The sequence below is a fragment of the Myotis brandtii genome, unplaced genomic scaffold (assembly GCF_000412655.1).
Source record: "Myotis brandtii unplaced genomic scaffold, ASM41265v1 scaffold339, whole genome shotgun sequence".
NCBI classification, from domain to species: domain Eukaryota; kingdom Metazoa; phylum Chordata; class Mammalia; order Chiroptera; family Vespertilionidae; genus Myotis; species Myotis brandtii.
In genome coordinates, this window is record NW_005363061.1 from 958,500 (window position 1) to 976,025 (window position 17,526).

Genomic DNA, 17,526 nt, shown 5'->3' on the forward strand with positions numbered 1-17,526 from the left:
CCCCACTGGGGATGTGCCCGCAACCAAGGTACATGCCCTTGACCGGAATCGAACCCGGGACCCTTGAGTCTGCAGGCCGATGCTCTATCCACTGAGCCAAACCAGTTAGGGCAATTAATTCCCTTTTAATGTGCATGAATTTTGTGCACCGGGCTACTAGTTTTATATAAAGGTAGTTTGGTATCTATGGGGAATCCTGGAAACAGTCTTTCACAGATGATAAGGGATGATTGTGTATTTTTATTATTTATTTATTTTTATTGATTTCAGAGAGGAAGGGAGAGGGATAGAGAAATAGAAACATCAATGATAGAGAATCATTGATCGGCTGCCTCTTCATGCCCCCTACTGGGGGAGATCGAGCCTGCAACCCAGGCATGTGTCCTTGGCCGGAATCGAACCTGGGACCCTTCAGTCTGCAGGCCGACTCTCTATCCACAGTGCCAAACCAGCTAGGGCTGACTGTGTATTTTCAAAAAGAAAGTTGAAACCATTTCTCTCTTTTTAGTTCACAATGACCTCATTTAAGTAATGTAGCAAATGTGTAAGGGGAGAAAGAAAATGGATGCTGGAGGGAGGGAACAGAATATTAATTGGTGGTTTTAGCCTGCCAGGGGCGGGACCTACATCTAGAACTGAAACTGTGAATAAGAATGCCACACCTCTTAGCCACTTCTGTGCATTTGACTTCTGTGGGAGCTTGATTTGTTCGCTTTCAGGATGTGCTGCTCACTTCCCTTTGTTCACACAAAACCCTGCAAGTGTCCCAGCAGAGCAGCTCCCAGAGAGTGGGGGTGAAGCATCAAGAACTGCCCTCCAGCAGCAAAATGTATCTTCCTGCACACAGTGTGCACAGCGCTGGGGTTTGCAGTGGTCTTTGGGGACTTCTCTTTCAGATACTGCCTTCCAGGGCTTTCTGGGAAAATGAAATTTCTGAGTAATATCCTGGCCCCTCTAACAAAACCAGTAAGGCAGCAAGGCAGAGGGAGATGGGAGTCCAAGATGAATGCAGCCCTCCTGGTCAGACACATTTATGGGTTAACGTTAAGTCTTTTGGATTTTTCCACAACCAGCAAAAGCCTAAAGTTTATGACCTATTTTCTGCTCTGCTGGGCTTCCTCATGTTTCATTCCCTTAGCATGGAAGCTGGAGGTGACTGTCATTTGTTCCTATGTCAAGAAAGCTCCCCCTGCTTACCTTTTTATCACCCCTCCGTCTCTTCCAACCCTCCACAGCTGTGGCTTTTAACAAAGCTGTCTAGACATGCATAGGGGTGCCCTCTCAACCCTGCACCCCAGTGTGTCACTGGCTGCCCCAGCTGCAGTCTGTCCCCAACTGAACCTGAGAAGTGCCTTACAGGAGTCCAGACAGAGTCCTGAAGGAAGAAGGGTCATTGCTCCTATCACGTGCGGGAATTATTTATTGAATTGCTGGCCTTGCTATCAGAAAGCAGTTAGAAATACAGAAAGCGCTGCACAAAGTGAGTGGGCTATTCAAGCACTGAGAGACACTGGCACAGTTGTCACAAGTTTTAGAGAAGAAAGAAAGGGAAGGCAGAACTAGCCCTGGGTTGGGCCCACCACTCGATGGATGACCTCACAGCTCTCTGCAGTGTTGGTTTTATCGCATATAAAACTGGAACGTTGGTTCCTACCACCAGATTGTTAAAAGGATGCGATTATAATGCGTTATTGTTACAAAATGAAGCTGTCTTTTGGGATTGGTCATTATTGTCTTGAATTATTTTCTTGGTCCTCATTTCTGGTTCTCTTAACCAGGCCCTGAGCAACTAATGAATTCAGTTCCTCTGGTCTTCTCATTCCCCTCCCAGCTCATCTGCTATCAGTGCTGAAGGCTGCGCCTCAAGTTCCACAGTAAGACCTGGGTTTTGAACCTTGGCTTTCTGTGCCTGTGGTCACTTTGAACCCTTCTTGTGAGCCTTCCTTACACTGGTTTGTGCTCAGTGCTGTGGTTGAACTGACCTTTCCACCTTGCCTGCACTCAGCCCTACATCTAAGTTTGTGTAATTGAAGCCTCCTTGCCTCCCCATCTAATAGGGCAAGCATGTCAAACTCAAAGGCTAATACAGGCCAAATAAACAAGGCATGCGGCCAGCGGGCTCTGAGTTTGACATGCTTGTAATAGGGTCATTCTTCTCTACTGTTTTGAAGAAGTTAAGAAACCAACCCCGGGGAGTGGAAAGAACTAAGGTTGTCATCCTAACTCTGCCATTTGCTAGCTTTTCCTATTCTTATCTGTAAAATGGAATGTTACCTACCACCAGGGATCTTTTGGAGTATTAGAACAGGCCTCATCTTTAGGAATTATCTAGAACAGTGCCTGCCACATAAGTAGGTGCTTAGTAAATATCAGTGTCTTCCTTGCTATTACATGTGGTCATACACACGACGGCCAGTTATCCCATCGTGCTGCATCTTCCTTGTACATGAAGATGATACACTTCCCTCCCATCACGTTCTGGGCTTCATGAGTTGTTTTTTCAGACGTTGGATTTGTGCCTTAGCCCTGGGGATAGCCAACATAGGTTGTTGATTCAGCAAGTCAGCTGGGTTTTTAGACACATAATGTGTGACTGTGGTACAGAAACTATAGCTGGCTTGTGTGGGAATTGAACCCGTGATTCAACCCAGGCACTGCGTTTGATGACAGCAGCACCTTTGAGGCATCGGAGAGTGCACCATTTGCTTCTGAGCACTCTCACTCTCGTTTGACTCTTGAAAGAGTTCTGGGACATAGACAGATTCTCACTCTGCAGAGAAGAAAATGAGACCCCAAAAAACAGTCGTACCAGTAGTCATTGGTAGAACCCAGGACAGGAACAGAAATGCCTTGATTTTTCTACAGGACTTCTGTGAGGTTTTGAACCCAGATGACAGCCATAGTTCTGGCTGTCCCAATGAAAATTTAGTGCTCCACCACAGAATCCTCCAGTTTTCCTGTCACGTGTATACTTGGTATCCATTTCTTACAGAATATTCATTAATTCATTGAATGAGTTGTGTGCTGGGTACTCTAGGCACTGAGGATACTGTCAGAAATGAAAGACATGGACAAAACCCCTGCCATGCCCCAATGAAGCTTCTGTGGTAGGAGGCTGACCATAAACAAGTAAGAGAAAGGTAGCATTACTGTAGAGGGGGCCAGCCCTGAGGAGTGCTGTGGGGACAAACAAGGCAGAAAGAAAGCTGGGGTAGGGTGGGGCAGACACTGTGAGTTTTCTCTTAGATTCCTTGTGCTTATTGTCTTATCCATGTAAGGCTGCGCTCGTTCCCTGCGGGCCCATCATGCCTAGTACAGATTCCTGCATATCAGGGCTTTTGGAGATGGATTTTGCAGTTGAGTCAGCCTAACGCAGTAGAAGCAGGCACAGGGGCTGTCTGCTTACCCACTAAGATGCCCAAGAACTCCCAGAGCAGAGCAGGGTAGCCTGGTTTGTTGGGGCTTCAGCCTGTGCTGTATTTTCCTTCCAGATCATTTGTTAAATCTATAGCTCCCCCTGCTGTTAAAAGATGGGATGGTCTCCCAACTCGTCTTTTGAAATAGGTGTGTGTGTGTGTGTGTGTGTGTGTGTGTGTGTGTGTGTTTAACACTAAGATTTAATTATTATTATTATTTAATAAGTACTACTGGGACATTTGGAGCTTTGTTCTGGAACTGCTGTTGCTGAGGCCCAGGGTTGGGATGGAGGGAGGAAGTGCCAAGGCCCAGGCAGGATAGGTCATATCTATGCTCTGGCTACTTTTAGCGTCTCCCTACCCTGCACTCCTACCACAGCCAGCAGCCTAGCAGCAGTTATCTCCTCACACGGTTCCGCAGCTGTTCTGAAATTCCAGGGCAGCAGCAGTGACCGCTGTCTTGTACATGTTCCCTGACTGCTAGTGTTCCCTACTTGAAGTGAATCAGGCCTTTCCCCCTCTTGTCCCTCAGGGTGTCCCAACTCATCATTTGTCACTATAGCCAAGTTTTTGACACAGAATTCTCTTCATGGTGCCGAATTTGTAGAGGGTCCTGATTGGGTCTCCCCACCCTCAGTGTTGTTTGCTGAGTCGAGAGCTGTGGTCCCGGTGGTGGTGGTGGCGGCCCCAGAATAGAGCGGAGTCCTTGACAGGGGCTGCAGAGAGCCCTTCTTGTCAGCTGCTGGTTGTGTGTGCACCAGGGTCAAACCTACAACCACTGTGAAGTTCCTTTAGTCCTTAGAGATGAAATTCAAGTTTAATTTTAGCAGCACTATTAATATCAGCTGAAATGAAGAAGGAAATGGCACCCAAGTAGACATGTCATTTTGTTTAACAGCCCCATTCAGTTTGGTCACTTTGTGGTTCCTCCTGAGGTAGAAGTCAGGTGGACCCGGCATGCAGCTCTGATCCTTCCTGAGTCCCCGTCTCCCCGAGAGTAAGGTGAGGCCCAGTAGCTGTTTGTGGAGGTTGGCCGATCAATGAGGATTGTGCAGCTAATGGGTCCAGGATATTTTTTGGTTATATTCGATGGATGCACTTTATAGAGCTTAAGCTTAGGCCAGTGACTACTCCTATTAGGAAAAAAGTAACCAAAACTATTTTAATGGGGCAGCTGAACCATAAAGGTGTACACTTACTCGGGTGCCATTTTCTTCATCGTTTCAGCTGATATTAATAGTACTACTAAAATTAACTTGACTTCAAGATGCCTTCTCCATGGTAAGTTGTAGCAGTAGACATGATGCTTCACTAATAAAGTAATTCTTTTCTGATTCCTCTCCCAACAGCTTTGAAAAGTCCAGCTGCGTTTCATGAACAGAGAAGGAGCTTGGAGCGGGCCCGGGTAAGGCACGCATTCTTCTCGAGGGCCTCCGAAGAGATTCCCAGAGCCCCTTGCATTGCCGGTCATGTTCCTCCCAGTCTAGCGTGCCTCCAGGGCCAGCCCACGCCTCACAGTTCTAATTAGCAAGCTCTACCTTTTCTGCTTCATCTCCACACGGCCATCTCCCAGCGCGATGATGCAGAACGTGATCAGAAGGAGTTTTCTCCTTTATTGCCTTTAAGAGTATGTAGTGCTCACCGAGCCTTTCTCCTGTTGCTTTGGAGACACTAGTCTTTCCCATGTATAACTCCACCATTACCTTTTGTGGACGTTAGGACATGAACAGCATCAGTGGTCCCTCCATGTCAGTGGCTGCACTGCCCACACCTCTCCAGGATGGGCATGCACTGGTCTTCATGTGCCCTCAGCAGCCAGTGTCCACTAGAGGCTGTGGAGGCAGAAGCTAGGCCCCCTCTGAGCCCGGGTTCGTGCTGTTGCACCTGGCTTGCTGCCTATTCCCCTTGCTTTCAGTTCCCTCAGGGGCCTCAGGGGGATATTCTGCTGCCCGGTGTGGGCGGAGATGGGGAAGTCGCCAAAACACGCTTCCCCCTCGCACCCCCTTCACTTTGGTCTTTCACGCAAAAGACAAGGGAAGAGAACCTCCCAAAGGGAGGGTCACAGACTGAGGTACCCCAAGACCCATAGCTCTTTCAGGGACGAAAATGTTTACCTCCAAGACTTTCCTTACTACCTCCTCTTTTTAAATTATTTTTTTAAAATGTTCTAAGTAGAATCATGATTAATTCTTAGAGAGAACGAGAAGAATGAGGTCATGGGTACTGGGAACCAAAGCAGTAACAAACTGCACTGTTGTAGTGCTGGGAGAGTTAGAGAATATGGGGGGCAGGCAGGAAGGGCATTGCCTGTGCCCCCAACCCATTTGTAAGGCTTGGAGGCAGGGAGGGAGTAAATATGAGCTCAAGCAGGCAGGGAGGGAGTAAATATGAGCCAATTAGAGCAGCTGTTATTTTATTGAGTACTTTTCATGTAAAATTATATCATTTTCTTATTTATGCTCACATCAGCTCTTATGAATTAGGTGTTATTATCTTCATTTTCATTTTATAGTTGCAGCTAAGAGAGGTTAAGTAATTTTTCCAGCTAGCAAGTAGCAAAGCTGGGACTCAAACCTTGGTCTGTGGACTCCAGGTATTTTCTTAAGCAGTACTGTATTCTGCCTTGACCTTGGTCACTGCTCAGAACTTCAGGTGGCTTAGAAAATATGTCTGCTCTGATGGCTGTGAAGACCTGCAGTGTCCAACACCTGTTCTAGCATCTTCTACAGCAGCCAGAGCAGTTTTTCTGCCCACTGCAGATGGGGTGATAGATCCAGCGCCCACAGCCACTTTAAACCATCTCACGGAGAGCTCAGCACCAACCCAAGGCTGGCACAGGCTGCCCAGTCAGAGCCCAGGCACCTGATATGGCCAGGCAGGACAGAACCAGGTCTTTACACACTTTCCTACGTGCAGTGTGCTCTGATACTTTTTCTGTTTTTACTCTCCTCTGCTCTAACCTACTGTACCTTATCTTATCCCATTCTCTGCTGATCTTGAACCACTAATGGTCTTGACCTATGGTTTGAAAATTTCTGGTGCAGAGGTTAAGAGCCCAGGTTCTGGAGTCAGACAGATCTGGGGTCACATTATAACATGAGCGCCAGGCAGTAGGGTGGCTTGGGACTGTTGAAGAAATGGCTTAGCTTGCCTGGAGTCTCAGAAATGCGGAAATGATTACATTGGACTTTAAGGAACTAGAATTTTGACACCATGTATCAAAATTAGTATTCTATTTGGTAGTCATTCAGAATGAGGGGGAAATGCTTATAAGATCATGTAAATTTTTTGAAACAAGATATAAAATTATATTCAGTATTATTACAGCTCTGCAAAATCAAACTTGTCTCCCACATGGACGAATGATTAGAAATAAATATCCCAAAATACTAACAATGGATGGTTAAAATGTTTTATTGTCATTTTGCTTGGTAATTTTCCATTTTCTTTGATGAAACAATACTAATTTTATAACAGTAAAAGTGATAGAGTTTTAAAAATATATATCAGTAGTCCAACCTCAGACTGACAATGTTCTTGACGGATGGTGCTCTTGGCTGGTGCACTTGGAAGTGGATACGTCCTCCCCTGGCTGCCCTGGGCCTCAGCACCCTGTAATCTCCAAACTGAGATGGTGGGGGCTGCAAAGGTGAACAACAGCCACCGCTGCTTTTTGGCCCTGTCCATGCCATAAGCTTGTGATCTGGATTTGAGAGCTTTTTGATGGTGTTTTTTTTTCCCTATAGACAGAGGACTACCTGAAACGGAAGATTCGTTCCCGGCCGGAGAGATCAGAGTTGGTCAGGATGCACATTTTGGAAGGTGTGTTAAAATGGCAATGCTTCTAAACCCTGTTCTCACTGTGTGTTCACCGCCTCAGCACCCACATTTCTTCTCCCCTCTCTTGTCACTCACATTTCTGTAGGCAGTGGGTACGCCCGAGCCTTAGCACGCTGAAACGCAGTGCTGTGGTTGCCGGGAATTCCCCTGGAAGCAGGACACGTTCTGTTGGGCTGGCTTATCCTTTCTCCTGTGGCCACAAGGTGGCCCTGGGGCTGGTCATCTCTTGATATAAATTTTTTTCCTCTAAGATCTGTTTTTAAAATGCGTTTGCTTTCTCTTTTTCATTCATTGATTCATTCATTCACTCAGCATTTACTTGAGCACTTGTGATGTACAAGTAAGGTCATCCCAGACACACTCCACCTGGCTCCAGCACACGCTTCTTCCCACATTCTAGTGAAGGCAGTGGCTGCTGAAAGCAGTGTGAATCTCTCCATTTTTTTAGTTTTGAACTACCTTTGGGGTTGGAAGAGAACTTTCCTAGGGTGAACCCCACATTTTGCTGATGAAGACTCTGAGGCCCAGAGCAGGGAGGTGAATTGCCCTGTAACACAGCAAGCTTGAGAAAGTCACTTTGCTGTCTGGTGCTCTTTTCAGCTCTGTAGCTCCACCTCAGGGAGTCCTCTGGCCTGTTGGCCATTGTTGTGTGTGGCCACACACTGCCCACAATAGGGGCCCCTTCTGTCCTCGTAAAACTTTAAGCTGGGCCACCCTTTTCCACCTGGGATGCGCTTTGCATTCTGATGGTCTCTGCTCCTTCCCCAGAGGGAAGGAGACTGCTCTGGAGTTGCCAGGGCAAACCCAGATCCATTTCTACATCCTCCTGCACTCCATTCTCTCCCACGGGCAGAGACCTCGGCTGAGCCTTCCCTTCAGGCCAAGCAGCTGAAGCTGAAGAGAGCCAGGCTGGCTGATGACCTCAACGAGAAGATCGCGCAGAGGCCTGGCCCCATGGAGCTGGTGGAGAAGAACATCCTGCCTGTGGAGTCCAGCTTGAAAGAAGCCCTCATCGGTGAGGAGGCCCAGACACCCTGTGTGCACTTGCAGGCCAGATGCAGAGGGTGGGGGCGGGCTCTGGACTTCTTGCCCTTCAACTTCTTGCTTTGACTTGGGGAACTGAGGTACAGAGTGCGAGAGCCTGATGAACAGGTTGTGTTAGCTTGGGACAGTGCCAGGGGCCACAGGGATCAGCGCCATGGCAACATAGGTGCATAACATAACAAAGAGGCCTGTCCACCTTCATCTCTGTAAACTCAGGGCTGATTCCTCTCTCACAGGGTAGGTGAGTGTCAGGATCGATGTGTGTAAATATGCGGAAATGCCAGAGATTAGAAATCTGTACCTTACTGGGTTTTTATCAGTGAAATCTCTTTTTGGAGCCTGGCACTTTCCACAGGTATTTCACTTTTCAAATACTGATTGATCTAAGCAGTGGCTAGGTGCTAGGACCACAGCCCCAAAGGCCCTTGGCCTTACAGAACTCACGTCTAGCAGCAGACACAGGCAGGTAAAATAGGCAGAAGAAGTTCTGTGCTGGAGCGGGCACACAGAGAGGGCCTCCCAACCCGACCCTGCCAGTGGGGTGTGGTGTCAGAGGCTGGGCTGGGCTGCAGGGGAGTAAAAAGGAAAGTGTGTGCATGGGAGTGAGGCAGAGCGAGATGTGGAGCTGGAAGGTGGGCGGGGCTTCATGTGTCCCAGTCAGGTGGTTAGACAGGATTCCCTTAGATTTTGGTCATTGTTGGTACAGATATGTCTTCTTTGCAACAGTGGACCCAAAACCTGAACCTGGGCAAGGCTGTCTGCTCCTGCCCTTGGGAGGTAGCTGTGCCTTCAGGGGAAGGAGGCTCAACTGCTCCCGCCATGGGCAGGGTATGAGAGGAGAACCACAGGAGTGGACCCCAAAGCATGGCGAGTTGTGCTCTGAGCCTGGGTCAGAGGGGACTGTGGTTTCTAGGGCTTTATCTGCACTGTAAACGGTGGAGCCACAGTGTAGGAGGAGCCATTGTGCTGTAGGTGGGCACACCTTGGGCCCCCAAGAGCCCTTTTATTCACTGCTTTGCCCTGGCATCCATCTGCCTCATCTCAGTGTTTTCCTACCCAGATCTTCACCAGATTCCACGACAGCTCCTAGTTTACAGGCCAGTGTTTGAGCCAAGGTCAGTTCTGGACTCTTCAGCCAGCCAAGACCTGATAAATATTGGCCGAGAGTTGGCAATGTGCCAGGCCCCTTATGAAGGCCTGCAGAGATGAACAAATGATGATGCTTCCCTCAAAGAATGTGGTCTGATGTATAAACTGATGTATAAACAAGTAATCTCTGAGTCTGGCTCCGAGCAGTTGCCAGCATTGTGTAGCAGAAAGGCATGTGCCCTGTGACATAGCTGAGTCACGTGGGTTGTAGGACAAGGAGCCCAGCACATCCTTGGTCCTGGGGAGGCTCATGGAAGAGCTGCTGCTGTTAGCAGTGCCGTCCATGGTGGACTGTGTGTCAGGTACAGAGGGAGCTCTGCCAAGATGGGCTTCTCTCAGGGCTGGGGACGGTGGCAAGGGCTGGGGAATGATATGGCCCATTTGGGGTCAACCCGAAGGTTGAATCACATTGTCAAGTGGAGGACAGAGGACATTCCAGGCGGAGGGGACGGTAGGAGCAGTGCCTGGAGGCTTGGTGGAGTGTGGCTCGTTTAAGGCCTGGGAGTAGTTTAGTTTGGCAATGAGGTCATCACTGGTGACGGGAGAGAAGCATTTGCCAGCAAAAGGCAGATCATGCTGGTTGAGGAATGAGCAGGAGGTAAGGAAATGGTGACAGCAAATGTGGTCCATTTGTTCACAAGGTGAGGGGAGAAGGAAAAGTGAGGTGTGGTGGGTAGGAAGGATGTTTAGGCTGGAGAAGGAGCAGACTGTGGCTGAGGAAGGAGTGGGGTGAGGAGGAGAAGAGGGAGGAGAGGAGAGGAGAGGGAGCTGAGACAGTTCTGGAGCCTGCAAGAGGGGGCTTTTCTGTCTCCCACAGTCGCTTGCTCACACTCACCCTTTCCTCCAGGCCACCCCCGGTTGATGTGTGAGATCCATGCCAAGGCCCTCTCTTCCAGAGTTCCCTGAGCCTCCCTTCAGTGTCCCCTCAGCGTCCTTTCCCTTGAGTGGAGCATATACTGTGCTCCAAGGTGATGGCACCATAAACTCCCAGAGGCCTGGACCCATTTCTGTCCCTCCACACCCTGCACGCAGCCGACAGCTGGCACAGCAGAGAGGAGCGGACTGCTGGGACCCTGGCCTGCACCGGGCCTCGGGCTTCTTCAGTGCCAGCAGCTTCCTTGGGTTGGAGGGCCCAGGGGTGCAGCTGTAGCTCTTCTTCCTGGTTCCATCATGTGGCTGCTGTCCCAGAGCAGGCCCTTCCCTGGGAGTAAAATCATGGGAGAAAATGTAGGTGTGTGATTGGCAGGAAGTCCACGGTGGCCAGCGACCTGACCTCCGTGTGCTGTGTGCCTCTGCCAGGACAGACGGGGTGGAGGGGTGAGCCAGCCCAGCCCTGGGCATTCTGGCTCCATCTCATATTTGGCTGGTGGAGGAACAAACTAGGGGACTTCCTTCTTAGTCCCAGGGAAGAGAGAGCCAGGTCATGGCCCTGGAGGGGAGAGTTACTGGCTTGTTCTTGTTCCTTTTCTGTGGTCTTCCCACCACAGCAGATCTCCCCAGCTGTGGCCGACAGCTCACCTTCACGGCGTGGCCATCGCCTCGGTTCCTCTGTGTGGACAGCCGTCGGTGCAGAACCTCTCCCCCAACTGCGCTGAGGCCGTGGCTGGGACATGGGTCTTTTGAAATATCCTACTTGCCCCTGTTACTTACTATCTTTCCTTCCGGCTGTATCCTGGGATTTCCATGCCAGGACCCTGCTCCTCCTACTTCTCCCTCTCAGCCTGGCTTCAGCCAGCCCAGGAGCACCTGCGCTCACGGCCGCCGGCCCAGGGTGGGGAGGGTGGGAATCGCCAGAGGATGGGTTTTCTGCTGGCCTTGGGATGCTGCGAGTCACTAAAGGGAGGCCACATACTCGCAGTGGGCCCGTTCCATTGTGCAGGCAGCCCAGGGAGGAGCTGCACTCCAGAGGTGGTACCGCTCCTCAGGCCCCTTCGCACACTCAGAGCCCTCACTGCAGGGCCCTCAAGCCTCCGGGGGAGGAGAGGAGAGTTTTGTGCAGCCATAGAATGGAAATAAAATGCCTTTAATAGCAGGGGATCTGAGGCAGAGGAGGCAGCAGGTTGCAGGGGCGGGGCAGGTGGGGGAGAACTTGACTATTAAGACTGACGGCAGTGTAGAGTGAAAAGCAGGAGGCGGAACAGGCCTTTCCTTCCCAGGAAGCACTTTGCTGGCTCAGCAGGACTTCCCAGCCTGCACGCTGGTTCCCTTCTCCTGTCTGCCTCGCTGGGGCGTGGAGGCGAGGAGGCTGAGGGGTGTGGGGGCTGAGGAGCGGGCACCTTGCTGGGACAGCCTCTGGGCGGTGAGCAGCACCCCTCTCCCCCTTCCCTGGGGCCGGAAGAGGGGTCTTACTCGGGCTTTGGCTTTCAGTGGGCCAGGTGAATTACCCGAAAGTGGCAGACAGCTCTTCTTTCGATGAGGACAGCAGCGACGCCTTATCCCCTGAGCAGCCTGCCAGCCAGGAGTCCCAGGGCTCAGTGCCATCACCCCTGGAAGCCCGAGTCAGCGAGCCACTGCCCAGTGCCACCTCTATATCCCCCACTCAGGTGAGCTGACCTGCTCAACACGCTTCCCCTGCTCCTCAGGGCCCCAGACCTGCTGAGCTGCCCAGTTCGAGGTCCCTCACTTGGACCAGGCGGCACAGGGAAGTGGGAGGGGTGTTGCCCTGGGAGCTCAAGGGCTGGCTGCTTGAGGGAAGGGAGGTGTCAGCAGTGGATGCAATTTGTTAGCCTCCCTGGCCCACCCGTGTCCACTCATTCAGTTCTGTGATCTTTTCACCACCCTCCGTCTCTCCCTTTTCGAGTTCTCTTTGCCCCCTGACAGTAATGGTGTTCAAGGAAGTGGCTGCCACCCACCTCCAGGCAGGGCAGGGCAGGGCTGGGATACACTGCCACCTGGGATGGCCCCGCCCCTGGAGCAGGCACCTTGCTGGGACAGCCTCTGGGTGGTGAGCAGCACCCCTCTCCCCCTTCCCTGGGGCCGGAAGAGGGGTCTTACTCGGGCTTTGGCTTTCAGTGGGCCAGGTGAATTACCCGAAAGTGGCAGACAGGGAAGGAGCGGGGCCGGGAAGGAAGGGCATCCACTGCTGACACCTCCCTTCCCTCAAGAGCTCCCTGGTGCCCTCCTGTTGGGCTGTGCCCCAGCCGTTTCCATGGTCTCTGTGAGGCCTCCCTGAAGGCGGCGTCCTCACTTCCCCTTCTTTCTCAGGTTGTGTCTCAACTCCCAGTGGGCCCAGAGTCCAGAGAAACGCTTTTCCTGGCAGAGCAGCCTCCTCTGCCTCCCAGCCTCACCAACGGAGCCACGGTCCCCACCGCCAAGCCCACCCCCACACTCATTAAGGTACAATTCTCCAGCTTGTACCCCGTGCCCCTCCTAGCCCTGCTGAGACTTCATCCCAGGGTAGGGACAGCTGCAGGGGGTCAGGGCTCAGCAAAGCGCTGAGGAATGTGGGAGTGCTTCCTGTTCGCGGGGATGCTGGCTGTCAGGGTTACAGCCCCTGTTTACAGAGCACAGTGTGCCAGGCTCTGGGCTGGGCTTTCAGGCCTGTAGTCCTGCCCTCCCCGTGGAAACATGCCCACCCGTCCCCTCTGGGTCACTGACAGCCTCGAGGGGCGGTGAGGAACCCTGTTCTGCAAGCGACACAACTGAGAAGTGCAGATGGACCCTCGGTCACTCCTCTGGCAGTGCCGGGCGTAGGCTTCTATTCTCGGTCAAGGCCTGACCTGAAATACCTGCAGGGGTGGTTGGGTTTACCGTCAACCCCACAAGACACCTATTGGGGACCTTGCGTGGGGGACACTGTGCTGAGCACCAAGAGCCGCTGCCCAGTCCTCCCTCCCTCAGAGCCTCCGCCTTAGAGTCTCTGAGACCAGAGGCTGTGCTCCTGCTGGGCAGGTGCCCTTCCTTCCCGGCCCCGCTCCTTCCCTGTCTGGCCTCATTCTCTAGCCCCCCCTGGCACACAGGCCCTGGCCCAACTGGGCGTCTCTGGTCATCCTTGGTCCTCTGCTCCTGTCACTCACAGCTGGGAGCTGACCAGGTGCGCGTTCTCTCCCCGTAGCTGAGCTCCTGCTGTGCCTGCTGCCTGTTCATCGGTGGAGCTCCCTGGTGCCCTCCTGTTGGGCTGTGCCCCAGCCGTTTCCATGGTCTCTGTGAGGCCTCCCCTAGTCCCAGAGGAAGCACCAGCGCCTGGGCCTGGTCACGGTGCTCCAGAGCGCTTGCTGGCTCCAGGCTGCTCCCTCATCACAGGCACTTCTCTTGTCTCTGTGGTCTATTCCTGATTGACCACAGATGTCAAAGGTTTTCCCCCAAAATTCCTCCTTCAGACTTGCTTCTCGTCATATGACCGGTGCCTTCCTTTGACCACCACACATTTGAAAGAATGTGTATGTGTTTGTCTACACTTCCTCTCCTCTGGGGAGAGCCCCAGCCTCGCCAGGGAGCCCTCCTCAAGGCTTCCTAAGTCCCCCAGCCCGCCTCTGCCCCTGCCCCCACGGGTCGTGCTCCTCTCTCCTCTCTTGTGTTTTCTGCTCTTCCCTTGGCTTTTCCTCCTCTTCCCTCTCAGTGGGGTGCCCCAGGCCCAGCTCCCAGCTTCCATCCTTAGTCCCTTTCGGCTCTTGTCCCCCCACCCCCACCCCGGGCCCATCTTCACGCGCTCAGTTGCTCTGCCAGCTTTGCCGTATTCTCTTTCTATGCTCCATAGCAGCGGTTCTCAACCTGTGTGTCGCGACCCCTTTGGGGGTCGAACGACCCTTTCACAGGGGTCGCCTAAGACCATCGGAAAACACATACATAATTACATATTGTTTTTGTGATTAGTCACTATGCTTTAATTATGTTCAATTTGTAACAATGAAATTGGGGGTCACCACATGAGGAACTGTATTAAAGGGTCGCGGCATTAGGAAGGTTGAGAACCACTGCTCGATAGCAAACCCAGAACCTCTACCTGACTCCCATGAAGGGACCACCATTGTCACAGTTGCCAAAGCTCAAAGCCATAAACCCTTGAACTGCTTACCTGCCTCATGCTCCTTTTTTCCCCTCTTCCTCTAGTCCGTCTACCCAAACCTTCCTATTGGCTCCACTGCCACCTGGTTGAGACCCCTGCTGATCCCGCACCGCCTCCACCCTTCTGTCTAGCATTCTCCGCTCAAAGGCGACTAGGCCCGCCACAGCCTTCCCTGCAGGCCCTGCTGGCTCCGCCCCTGTCCAGCTCCACCCTTCCTGCTGGCCCTTCCTGGTCTGCTGGGTCCTCATGGACGCTCACGTGGGAGGCTCTGTGCCTGCTGGGGTCTTGGAGGCCCATTTGGTGAAGGAACAGTTTTTGGAGTCCCAGCCTCACGTGGTGAGATCGAGATCACTGCGACCACGGGAAGGGACTCCACAGGCCTGTTTCCTCATCTTCATGTGGACTTGCTGGTTCCTGCCCAGGCAGGATGCTTGCAGGTCTGCACGACCTGGTCTTTGTGAAGTACCTGGTGTGGATGGCACACGCTCCAAAAACAGCTGTTCTGCTTTCTTGTCATGTTCCCTCTGCTGGGGGTGATTTTCCCTCCAGCCTAGAAGCAGCTCCCTCTGTCAGCCCTTGCCCCTCCTTGGGACACTCTGGGCACTGATTTTGGAGGGAGAGAGTGGGACTGGGTAGGAGGCCTCCTTAGAAGCCACTCCATTACAATAGGACGGCCACCAGCCTCCCACTTGGGGGCCTCCCTCTGGAAGCCCAGGATGCCCCCTGACGGCCCCTGTCTCCTGTGCCCTCAGCAAAGCCAACCCAAGTCTGCCAGCGAGAAGTCGCAGCGCAGCAAGAAAGCCAAGGAGCTGAAGCCAAAGGTGAAGAAGCTCAAGTATCACCAGTACATCCCCCCGGACCAAAAGCAGGACAAGGGGGCGCCCCCCATGGACTCCTCCTACGCCAAGATCCTGCAGCAGCAGCAGCTGTTCCTCCAGCTGCAGATCCTCAACCAGCAGCAGCAGCAGCACTATAACTACCAGACCATCTTGCCGGCCCCCCCAAAGTAGGAGCCCCCTCCCACTCCTGCCCATCCCACCCATGGGCACCCTAAGATAGGCAGATGCCCGGTCTCGGGTGGGTGAGCCCCAGCCTTCGAGGATCCTTTGGTCTGGATCCTGCAGGAATGGCCCCACACCATCTCCACCCAGCCCTGGGGGTGGAGGGCCTTGGTGGGTGCTCATTTCTGCCTCATCTTTTCCTCAGGCCGGCAGGTGAGGCTCTGGGAAGCGGCGGGGCCCCCCCGATGCGCAGCCTTTCCACTACCAGTACCAGTTCCAGCTCGGGCACCCCTGGGCCCAGTGGGCTGGCACGTCAAAACAGCACCTCTCTGACTGGCAAGCTGGGAGCCCTGCCCGCCAACCTGGACGACATGAAGGTAGGTGGTCACCCCAAAGTTAGAGAAAGCAGCCAGCCCAGGGCCCATGCTCATGGTAGCCAGAGCAGAGCTCCAGCCTTGGTAGAGGCACCTGGAATCTGTTCAAGGCCTGCTTGGCTCTGGTCGAGACATCAGCCTTGTCGCGGGTCATGACCACGAACGGCATCAGCCATCACCTGTCCAGGGCCTGGGGCTCACTCAGCCCTTGTGTGTCTCTCCTCTTCCTCGGCCTCTTCGGTGCAGTGTGGGGAACGGGGAGTATTCCCCGCTGAGGATGAGCTAGCGGAGGTGGCTCAGGATGGAGGTCTGGCTGGTGGTAGAGCCCGGATTCAGACTCGGGGCTGCCCACTTCAGCACCTCCACCTTTTCCACTCTGCATTTAACCCCTCCCCTATCTGCTGGGCCAGTGCCGAGCCACCCAGGAAGGGAGTGGCCCATCCTCGTGTCCTGGGACCTTGGAGGGGCGGGTCATGTTTGGGGCCTGGCCTGTTTTCTATGCCTGATCAGCATATATGGTGGATCGAATTCTCCTCCGAGAGTTCACCCCCTGAACCAAGCAGGCCCCTCCTGAGCAGGCCTCGTGGGGGCCTTTGGGCACAGGCCTCAGAGCCCCTCAGACCTGCCTTAGCTCCTAACTGCTGCTCGTTAGCTCTGATCTCGAAGAAATCGCTTTTCTTTTGTGAGCTCAGCTTTCTCATCTGTAAAATCCAGTCACTTCATTAAATATGTATTGAGCACCAGCATGATGCTGGGGCTGGAGATAGCTGAGGGCACATCCCGCCCAGACGCGGGGTAGGGAGCATTTTAACCAGGCCCCTGGGGAGGTGAGGACGGAAAAAGGGAGGAGGCTGGGGGCATGTGTCTCACCCTCAGGGCTATGGGAGGGTCAGACGGTTGATAGATAGTTACTGACCAATGAGGCCTGAATAGACAAGGCCTAACAGACAGAAAGCGTGTCCCTCCCATCCTTCCCTGGTGCCCTCTTTCCTGGACCCAGTTCCCTTCATCCCCTGCTGCCCTGACTCTCCATCCCCTTGCAGGTGGCAGAGCTGAAGCAGGAGCTGAAGTTGCGGTCACTGCCCGTCTCTGGCACCAAGACAGACCTGATTGAGCGCCTGCGTGCCTACCAAGAACAAGTCAGCCCTGCCCCAGGAGCCCCCAAGGTCCCTGCTGCCACCTCTATCCTGCCCAAGGCTGGCGAGGTGGTGGTAGCCTTCCCGGCGGCCCGGCTAAGCACGGGGCCTGCTCTGGTGGCAGCAGGCCTGGCCCCAGCCGAGGTGGTAGTGGCTACGGTGACCAGCAATGGAGTGGTGAAATTTGGCAGCACGGGCTCCACTCCCCCCGTGTCTCCCACTCCCTCAGAGCGTTCACTGCTTAGCACGGGAGATGAGAACTCCACACCTGGGGACACCTTTGGCGAGATGGTGACATCACCACTGACCCAGCTCACCCTGCAGACTTCGCCACTGCAGATCCTTGTAAAGGAGGAGGGTCCCCGGGCCGGGTCCTGCTGCGTGAGCCCTGGGGTGCGGGCAGAGCTGGAGGGGCGTGACAAGGACCAGATGCTGCAGGAAAAGGACAAGCAGATTGAGGAGCTGACCCGCATGCTCCGGCAGAAGCAGCAGCTGGTGGAGTGGCTCAGGCTGCAGCTGGAGCAGGAGAAGCGGGCCCAGCAGCCCCCGCCAGCCCCCGCC

The 17,526-nt window shown here is 53.4% G+C and overlaps 1 protein-coding gene across 1 annotated transcript in view; it reads left to right on the top strand.

Annotated features, from left to right (window-relative positions):
- The window catches only part of MKL1 (megakaryoblastic leukemia (translocation) 1), a 152,498-nt gene that overhangs the window by 128,961 nt on the left and 6,011 nt on the right, over nucleotides 1–17,526 (top strand). The window contains exons 5-12 of the mRNA XM_014543825.1: nucleotides 4,766–4,821; nucleotides 7,163–7,238; nucleotides 8,110–8,271; nucleotides 11,817–11,992; nucleotides 12,654–12,785; nucleotides 15,207–15,460; nucleotides 15,661–15,832; nucleotides 16,873–17,523. Of these exons, the coding sequence (XP_014399311.1) occupies nucleotides 4,766–4,821; nucleotides 7,163–7,238; nucleotides 8,110–8,271; nucleotides 11,817–11,992; nucleotides 12,654–12,785; nucleotides 15,207–15,460; nucleotides 15,661–15,832; nucleotides 16,873–17,523 (1,679 nt within the window). The remainder of the gene's footprint in view (nucleotides 1–4,765; nucleotides 4,822–7,162; nucleotides 7,239–8,109; nucleotides 8,272–11,816; nucleotides 11,993–12,653; nucleotides 12,786–15,206; nucleotides 15,461–15,660; nucleotides 15,833–16,872; nucleotides 17,524–17,526) is intronic.